Source organism: Vespa velutina, chromosome 11 (genome assembly GCF_912470025.1).
Source record: "Vespa velutina chromosome 11, iVesVel2.1, whole genome shotgun sequence".
In the NCBI taxonomy this organism is placed as follows: domain Eukaryota; kingdom Metazoa; phylum Arthropoda; class Insecta; order Hymenoptera; family Vespidae; genus Vespa; species Vespa velutina.
The window spans coordinates 6,019,551-6,029,550 of NC_062198.1; the positions used below are offsets into that span (position 1 = coordinate 6,019,551).

Sequence of the window (10,000 nt, forward strand, 5' to 3'; positions counted from 1 at the left end):
CTCTCTCTCTCTCTCTCTCTCTCTTTCTTTTTTTCTTGACAAAAAAAAAAAAAAAAAAAAAAAAAAAGAGAAATAAAAGGACAAAAAGGGAAAAGAAAGGAAAACAGGAGAAAAGAAAAAAGAGAACGAGAAGGAAAGAAAAATGGACGAAAAAAGAACGGTTGGGCAAAGTTTTCTCTCCATTGTCCGTTACCAACAAGTTGAAACATATGTATGTGTAGAATTCATGTAGACGAGAGATAGACAAAGATAGGAAGAGAAAAAGAGAGAGAGAAAATGAGAGAGAGAGAGAGAGAGAGAGAGAGAAAAGTAGATATTTTCGAAACGACTACTCGTCAAAATAAAGAGAAAACTTTTTGTGATGTTACCTATACGATATATATATATATCTATATATATATATATATATATATAGATATATACAACAGAGATATATGTAGTTATAGTAAGTATGTATGTTGATGTTTGTAAGAAGGTACTACAATTCACTTAATGGTAGAATAAGAAGAAGTAGAAGTAGAAATAGAGGTAGAAGAAGAAGAAGAAAAACGAAGAAGAACTTGTACTACTCGATACGATGATGCAATATTGATGATCCATCCATCCCTTTCCCTTATACCTAAGTAACACTCTATTATTGTATATACTATGTAATTTTCTAATAAGAATTCCATTGTCTTTTGTTATATAATAGCCAAGTAATATTTATATTATTATATATATATATATATATGTGTGTAGTATATATATACATATATATATAATATATATATAAAAGTAATAAAACAATTAATAAAAACAAAATAGGAAGAAGTATATAATAAAAATAATATGTGTATATATATGTACATGTATTTGGTACATGTATATAGAAAATATATCTTTCTATGTTTTGTGTGTCTTTCTCTCTCTCTCTCTCTCTCTCTCTCTCTCTCTCTCTTTCTCTCTCTCTCTGTCTTTATGTGTGTGTCTGTGTGTGTACATTATATATTTATATATAATTTATCCTATCTTATGATCTGCTATTTGATCATCTCATCATAATTTTTAATGACTTACTCTACGACGATTACAGGGTGAATGTAAAGTTTTTTTTTTATTTATATCTGCAAAAAAAAAAAAAAGAAAAGGGAGGAAGGAAAGAAACAAGAAAAAAAAAATAATTAAAAATAAAAAAAGAAGTAAAAAAAATAAGTCAATCAAATAATAGAAATATAAATGAATAATAATATGATATCCAATAGAATATAAAATAAATAAATAAATAAATAAAAATAAAGTCTAAATGCAATTGAAATTAATTCTTTATAAAATCGATTATAGATGAATTAGATTTCATATATAATCATGATTACTAAGCATTTTCCGTTTCCTTTATTTTCAGGTCGTATCCGTCGCCTGTGCAGAACGGGGGACAAAATGGGGCGACGATGAATTGCACTCAGGGTAAGGATTATTAAACGATCGATATAGATCATTATCGATATATTATTTCGTCGTATAGAATATACAAATATATATATATATATATATATATATATATATATATATGCAATATAACGTAAAAAGAAATATATATATATTTGCATATATATATATATATACACGCTATTTTTAGTCTAACATAGTCATTCGCAATAAAATTGAAACAGTTACTGTGATATAGCGATGTTGGTTAAATGGTGTTCTGAAAAAAAAAAAAAAAAAAAAAAAAAAAGAAGAAAAAGAAACGAAAAAACAAACAAAAAGAAAAATGGAAAAAGCAAAAAAAAAGAAAAAAGAAGGGGGTTGAGGGGTGGCAAAGAAAAAAAATTTCCATCGAATTCTTTTTCCCATTAAATTAGCTTTACGTCACATTTTTATCGCTTGACTACTCCCATACAAATCACTCGACGCGCCGCATGCCATGCAAGTACGCGCGAGAGCGTATAATATGCGAATAATTTGAAAATATTAAACTACGTCGATATGGTATCGTATATACGATAGGAGTTCAAAAAAAAGAGATAATAATAATAATTAAAAAAAAAAAAAAAAAAAAAAAAAAAAAAGAGAGAGAGAAAAAAGAGATAAAAAGAAATGAAAAGAAGAACACACAATACAAGAATAACAACACAACAATAACAACAACAAAAAGACGGAATAGAACAGAATAGAAAGTGAAGAAATTGATTCTTTGGAACATAATAGATGCTCGCGTACTCCGTCGGTAAAAAGGTTCTTTTTGTTCTTTCGTTTTGGTTTCTTCGTTAATTTATTCCCTTTGCTCGGTCGGTAAATGAAAAAAATAGAAGAAAAAAAAATAGGGAAAAAAGAGAAAAAAAGAAAAATTACTGACAAGTAGCCGACAGATTAGACAAAGTTCGAATTTGGCGATAAATTACTTATTTCTCTCTCTCTCTCTCTCTCTCTCTCTCTCTCTCTCTGTCTCTCTTTCCCTCTCTCTCTCTCTCTCTATTGGTAAACGAATTACCATCACTATCACTACCACCTGGGTATGTTTGGTCCTTGTCAAAAAAGAAAAAAAAAAAAAACAAAACAAAAACTGTTGAATATGTTTTGATGAACCCTTTTTTCTTCTCTTTTTCTTTTTTTCTTATTCTCTCTCTCTTTTTTCTTTTTTTTTTTTTTTTTTTTTCCCCGGCCATATCACGATCTTCTGTAGCGCGTAACTAAAGCGTAAAAAACAATGTAAGAGTCCAGAAGTTATGTGCATACGTATGTATCTATTTTCGTGATTCTCAAAACAGTCTGTCTGTCTGTCTGTCTGTCTGTCTTGTCCTGTTCTGTGCTCTGTATGTATGTATGCGGGTCTTTCTCTCTCTCTCTCTCTCTCTCTCTCACTCTGTGTATGTGTTCTCTTTAACATGGACACATACCGCGTCAAATGTGCACGCGGAAACGTTATGAGAAATCGATATCCGACGTCGATTAAAAACCCTGTCAATCGCATGCCGTCGATCACAAACGACACGCATAGAATTTTTCTTTAGGTCGATGAAACGATGATTCGCGCGCGCGTTCGACCCTCCCGACCGGCGCGTCTCGACGCGCCGTGTCAACTCGTCGATGCGTATGTATGTATGTATGTACATGTATATATATATATATATATATATGTATATACGTATATATACGTATATATATACACATACTCACACACAACATATATATGCGTTTACGGAAAGTTACGAGTGTTTCCGATTGACGATCAACACGTTTTCTTTTTTTTTTCCTCTCCTTTTGCCTGATCTTTTTTCTTTTTTTTTTTTTTTTTTTTTTTTTTTTTTCTTTTTTTTTAATTCTACGGCTGATCGCACAACAATCCCACGTTGTTTACGATTGTCACACTATACTTTTCCTTTTTTTTTTATTACGAACGACAATCGCGCTAGGGTGGCGAGAGAGGGAGGGAGGGCGAGAAGGGAGGGAAAAAAATGGTGTTGGTTGGGATGAAATTTGCGATAAGAATGTAGAAAACAACGAAAAGTTTTTAATTTAACAACTTGTCGTCCGATCGATTATAATTATTCGTAACGTCACTAGAGAGATTTCTAGAGAGAGAGAGAGAGAGAGAGAGAGAGAGAGAGAGAGAGAGAGAGAGAGATCTTACTTTCAATTGTCGAAAATAAAATGAAAGATAACGTTGGTACAAAATCAAATTTTCCAAGTGTTGAATCGATGTAAACAATGTTACATGAGAAAATCAGCATTAACGATGTAACACCACAAAATGAACTGGAGATGTGAATGACATTAAAAAAAAAAAAGAAAAAAAAAGAGAGAGAGAGAAAAAAATAGAAAAAAAAAAAAGAATAGAAAAAGGACAGAATGAAATAAAAAAAAAAAAAAAAAATATCAAAAATAAATAACAAAAAATAAAGGGAAGGAAGGGAATATAAAAATAATAAGAAATATATATGTGTATATACATATAGCTATAAGTATATATATATATATATATATGTGTGTATATATATATTCTGAGGATATTGAGAAGAGTAAAACTTTGATTCAGGTGTGCTGGTGAAGCAAGAGGCTAGGGACGACGGTTACGAGACGAGTCCAGATCTCGAGATGAGAAGCACCGGTGGTGACAGCAGTCAGCAGTACCACACACCGCTGACACCGCACACGCCGCACACACCGCACACCCCGCACACGCCCCTCACGCCCGTATCGGCGACGGCGCATCAACCCCAACCACCTGGCTCGACCGCCTCCGCCCTAGGACAGGTGAGTGCTATCCCATTACCCATTGCTTTTCCACCGCAAATTTTTATACCCTTATAACCCTCCGGCTTCATTTTGTCCGTTCGACTGGACGAATCGCGTGTTTTTGTTTGTTTTTTTTTTTCTTTTTTTTTCTTTTTTTTTTTTCTTTTTTTTTTTTTTTTTTTTTTTTTTGTGAAGAGAAAAAGAAAAAAAAAGAGGAAAAAAAATTAAACCCAGTGGTAAAATATACTTTCTTTTTTCCTCTGACACCCACCCCATCCAATCCCATTCTTTCTTGTCCTATGTTTTACTTCTCCAGTATGAAGGAACCATTAGCAGTTCGATTCCATGAACCCATGAGTTTGTGTAACACAAAAGGAAATCTTCTTTGATAAGTTATTTATCTTTTTTTTTCTTCTGTTGCTCTTTTTTCTTTTTTTTTTTTTTTTTTTCTTTTTTTTTTTTCGTATAATCCTGCAGAATCGCTTAATTGGACAAATCGTATCGTTTAGAAAAGACGAAAAAAAAAGAGAATGGAAAAGTTTTTTAAACTAGCGAAATAAAATTTCTACTTCTCTCTTTTTTTCCTCTTCTTTCTTTCTTTCTTTGCCCCTTTCTTTTTCACTTTTTTATTTCTTTCATTCCGAAAAGAAATATAACTCAGCAGAGGTGAATGTTACTGGGTGTATTTCTATTGAATTTCTTGGAAAGAAGTAGAGACTTTTTTTTTATCTTATTTTACTATACATCTAGATATATACATATATATATATTGTTTTATTTTATTTATTTATTTTTTTTTCTTTTTTTTTTCTTTTTTTTCTCTTTTTTTTTTTTTTTTTGACGACCACGATGAAAATGTAAAATTTCCTCGCACGCGTAAAACATTTCAATACCCCCCACACTCTGCCTCTTCCTCCTCTTCCTCCTCTACTTCCTCCTCCTCCTCCTCTTCCACCTCCTCCTCTTCCTCCTCTTCTACCTCCTCCTCCTCCTCCTCTTTCTCCTCCCATCATCCTCCTCTACGTTTTTCTACGTAAAACGTGAACTATCAGGGACACGTACAGTGTCGCTCATAAAATGTAGGTACGTGTATATAGTTGAGGGTGGTACATATGTATGTACGCGCTACTACAGCGTTGTAATATGGTGTCCCGAAGCCGTACGATAGATAGCAACAACTGCGGAATGGTTCTGGTGGTACCATCGTCGTCGTCGTCGTCGTCGTCGTCGTCGTCGTCGTCGTCGTCGTCGTCGTCGTCGTGGAAAATACGCACGTGTTTCAGCAACGATTTCTATCAGGCTGTCGGAAGAATAAAGTGCGAGCTTTTAGAAAGCCCCTACTACTTTGTGTCGTATGATACGTAGATAGATATGCATATAGTAGACAGATATTTAGTAGTAGTAATAGTAGTAGTAGTATTAGTAGTAGTAGTAATAGTAGTAGTAGTAGTAGTAGTAGTAGTAGTAGTTGTAGTAGTAGTAATAGTAGTAGTAGTAGTAGTAGTAGTATTAATAGCAGTAGCAGTCTTAGTTGTAGATGTAGTAAAGTAGTACGATATGAAATGAAATGACGAACGGTGTCGTCATTTTTATAGGATGAGCCAAAAGTTAAAGAGTGGGTGATGGGGAGAGCCAAGGCAATCATAAGTTCCAAGGTGATATTAGAAAATCAATTATATTTATTTTCGAATAAACTTGACTTGCACTTTTACAAGATTAGAAAAAGGATTCATCATCTTTTCGAAAAAATAAGTCCTCAGTAAAGGGGAGCAATTGAATTTTCTTTAAATTAGATAGGAAATTTTTATTCAACGCCAACGAGACTTTTTTTGTCGTCATTGTCGTAGTCATCGTCGTTTAGAGATATTTGATTGTCATTTATGGGCTTTCGACCATCTAGTCATTTTCATTCGTTATCTAGAGAATTTTTATCCTCGTCGTAGGACGACTTGTGATCACCTGCATGATTTAGATTTCTATTTTCTTTTTGTTGTTTTCCTTTCGTTTTTTCTTCTCTCTCTTTTTTTTTGTTTTTTGTTTTTCTGTTTAAAAGAGGAAAAAATTATAAAAATAAAAGCACGATCCTTGTCATCCCATGCAATATATTATCTGTGAAAGTTTTTATTTGAGTTTACTTCTTATAATACAGTAAGATCTATGTTGTAAATAATGGTCGATCGATAGACTTCAAACACCTTTCAAGCGTTAGCGTACTTTCTGAAGTGGTATTCGCGAGAATTCTTAAAGTAGGGAGGATTGTATGTACGTGTATATGTGTGTATATGTGTGTGTATGTATGTGTGTGTATGTGTGTGTGTGTGTGTGTGTGTGTATGTATGTATGTGTGTGTGCACGTGTGTACGTTATCGTCTACTAGCAGCCAGCACGAGCCTTATCTTGTAGCATTTCGTGCTCGATTTCAGGTTATCGCGGGGTCAAGAGCGCGGCTCGTTGCACGCATCTAATGAACGCACGAAATCGGAAATTAAGGGCTCTGAGATGTAAGGACACGATGATGAGGAATCGTATATCTTCAATAATTTATCTCGACATGCTGCCATTTTGTTTATTTTTTCTTTTCTTTTTTTTTTTCCTTTCCTGCAGATAATTCGAACATCGAGTTTGATCGATATTAATAGTCTGCTAAACCTTTTTTCAAGTATCAGTTTAATCGAAACCTATTTATCATAGGAATTAGATTTATTATTGTGTGTTATTATATATTTGAAATGTTTGTTACGTAATAATTCGAGGTTTTAAATTATAACTGTTCAGTATGTAATACTTAAATTCGTACAAGATAATCCACCTTGTCCACGTGGTATATCTTTGTTGTCCCTGAAGTATAATTTTAATTTTTTTTTTTTCTTTTTTTCCTTTTTTTCCTTCATTTCCCAAAGATAGCGAGATAATTTTTCGAGGACAACGCAACGTCATGGCATAGTACACCTCGGGAGAGCTATAATTTATTTGCGATAACTATGCAGCTTTGTTTCTAAAAGTTCGCTGCCTATCTTTACGAAGCCTGAAGTATAAGTATGTTTATTAAATATGAGCGTTAGATGAGTCAGGAAAAAAATCGACAAGCAAGGAGAGGAGAGAGGGGAAAAAAAGAAAGATAAAAATAAATCCTTCGAACCAAATACCACATAACATAATAATTCCAAACTGATAACTTTTAATTTCAAATAATTTATAAAAATAAAAACAATAAAAAAAAAAAGAAAAAGAAAAAGAAAATATAAATGCATTTTAATTAAATAATATCCGAAAAATATTTCAACTTAGTTTCTTATTCATATGAATCCTATTGTTTTATTTATTTCCAGGTGTCAATAAAATGCGAGACACCGGTGGATCCATACTCCTTTGTAGACGAGGATATGTCGATGGGTGGTATGAGGTCCGCGAGCAGTCCTGGTGGCAATCCTGAGAGCATGACGTGTCCGGGCGGCGTCCAACCGGGCCTGGTTACACCCACGTCGACGCCACCCGGTCCTCTCTCCGGTCAGCAACATCATCGGATCGATCTCGTTATGAATGGTGCTGTGAATCCTCAGCTAGTGCATCAACCGAAGAAAAGGGGAAGAAAGAAAAAATCCGAAATGATATTAACACCTGAAGAGTAAGTTTAAGACAACAAGATATACTTTCTTTTTTTATATTTTTTTTCAAACCTTTATCGAATGAAACGTAATTCGCAATTTGTAATTTGTTTTTTTTTTGTTTTCATTATATTTCTTTTTTTTTTAAATCGTTCATTCGAGATATTCAAAAATCGTATCTGAAAAAATCATAAATCTTATAAACAAATCGATAAAACGTGTTTAAATATTCGAATCGGATGAAGTACTTTTATATCATCGACGCCATTTTAAACTATAAATCCCGCCATGTTTAAATCGACTGTACCATGCCAGAACTTCACGTACGCGTGACTCTATTCTTAAAACGTTCGTTTGTCTCTTAAAATGAAGTCTTTGTTAAAATTATCATAATCAAAGCTCTTGTTAATCAAGAATAGTATTTATTTCGAACCAGTTAATTTTACACGTATATATGTGCGTGCAAGATGGGTCCAAAAAAGAAGTTTTTAGATAACTGTACAAATCAAATTGCTACTTTTCGGGAGACTTTTCAGGTTTCTATTTATACCTTTCCGGTATGAGAGGAAGAAAAATTAGCTTAAAATTCTTCCAAAATGAGTGATTTAATTTTTTTTCCCATTTTTTTTTTCTTGCTTTCCGTTTCTTTATTTTTTTAATCACTTTGGCACTTTTGGTCGTATGACCCTTTAAAAATATCGAGATCAAAGTTATTTCGATTGGGAATATATGTATCTTCGTAACATTTGCTGGAAGAAAGCACGGATTATAGGTACGCTCGTTACACCGTATCAACGTTAATTCGCTAAAACGGAGGATTCATTCGCATGTAAAACACGAAAATTTGCAAGGGAAATATCGAAAAATATCATCTGTTTGTACTGAGAGAGAAAGAGAGAGAGAGACAGAGAGAGAGGAATATATATATATATATATATATATATATATTCCTGTGTCTGTAACGATCGGTTATAATTTTTCGTATGGTAGGAAGAAAATCAAATAGGCAAATTAAATTATAATAAATATATATATATATATATACATACATAAAGAGAGATACATATTTACATATATAGGTATAAAAATAATTCAACGAAATAATTATTATAAATTTCCTAAAAGTTTTTCATGGTTCTCAACGAAATAAGTTAAAAGTCGATCGAGATGGCGCCAGGATCCACTATTCGCGTGTATAACGATCGATTATATAATTATTTTCGCGTCACTGTTACCAACCGAATCAAATAAATAAATTGCATTATTTATAAATTAATAAAAAAACATGCAAATAAATCCAAATGAGATGATCGCAGTTTTTCGTATGGAAAGAAAAAGAACAAAAAGAAAATCAAAAGAAGAAAGGACAAAGAAAAGAAATTACGTGATTTTGTAGAAAAAGATCTAAGTTCGAAGAAATGTAATATCCAAAGAGAAAACAATATGGCGCTAGTATAATTCTAAGATGGCTGCGCGTACACGTGGTAGTGATGGAGGGGAGAGCGCGCGCGCGCGCTCTCCCTCTCTCTTTCTCTCTCTCTCTCTCTCTCTCTCGCCAATTTGCATTCTCCTTATTTTTTCTTGTCTTTTTCTTTTATTATTGTTGTTGTTTTCTTTTCTTCTTCTTCTTCTTCTTCTTCCTCTTCTTCTCGTATCCTTAATCTTTCTTTTTTTCACTTTCTTATCCTTCTCTCTCTTTATTGTTTCTTTTTATTTTTTTCTTTTTCTTCTTTTTTAAATTCTAATTCTTTTCTTTCTTTTTTTATATGTTTCTTTTTTAGGGCGGAGCTCGCGGAGGCGAAAAAACGCGCGAAGACGTATAAGGAGAGGAAAAAGCACGATAGGTTCGACGGAATGCCGGAGGAGGAAGTGAGTAAACGCGTTCTTCCGGATCACCTGACGAACAACCTCGACATCATCATAGTAAGTTTACCTTTTATCTATCGCTTTGATCGCGCTCTAGTATTTTCACGTTGGGTTATAATCTACAAGTTGGTAAGTGGGGTGCTGTAGGGTGGGGAGCGGTGCGGAGCTCGGTAGAGGGAAGGGGGAATATGGAAGAGGGAAGGGGTGGGGGAGAGGAAGGAGTAAAAGCGCGTTCTTCCTACTGATGTAGTACCGAACGTAACGAACGTACCGAACGTACGTATTACGTGTACGTACGTATAAATGGACAA

At 33.4% G+C, this 10,000-nt stretch overlaps 1 protein-coding gene across 5 annotated transcripts in view; it reads left to right on the forward strand.

Annotated features, from left to right (window-relative positions):
• Positions 1–10,000, forward strand: part of LOC124953118 — a 71,383-nt gene that overhangs the window by 41,109 nt on the left and 20,274 nt on the right. For all 5 annotated transcript variants that reach the window (XM_047504046.1, XM_047504047.1, XM_047504048.1 and 2 more), the window contains 4 exons: positions 1,385–1,446; positions 4,019–4,236; positions 7,548–7,843; positions 9,605–9,746. In XM_047504046.1, the coding sequence (XP_047360002.1) occupies positions 1,385–1,446; positions 4,019–4,236; positions 7,548–7,843; positions 9,605–9,746 (718 nt within the window). The remainder of the gene's footprint in view (positions 1–1,384; positions 1,447–4,018; positions 4,237–7,547; positions 7,844–9,604; positions 9,747–10,000) is intronic.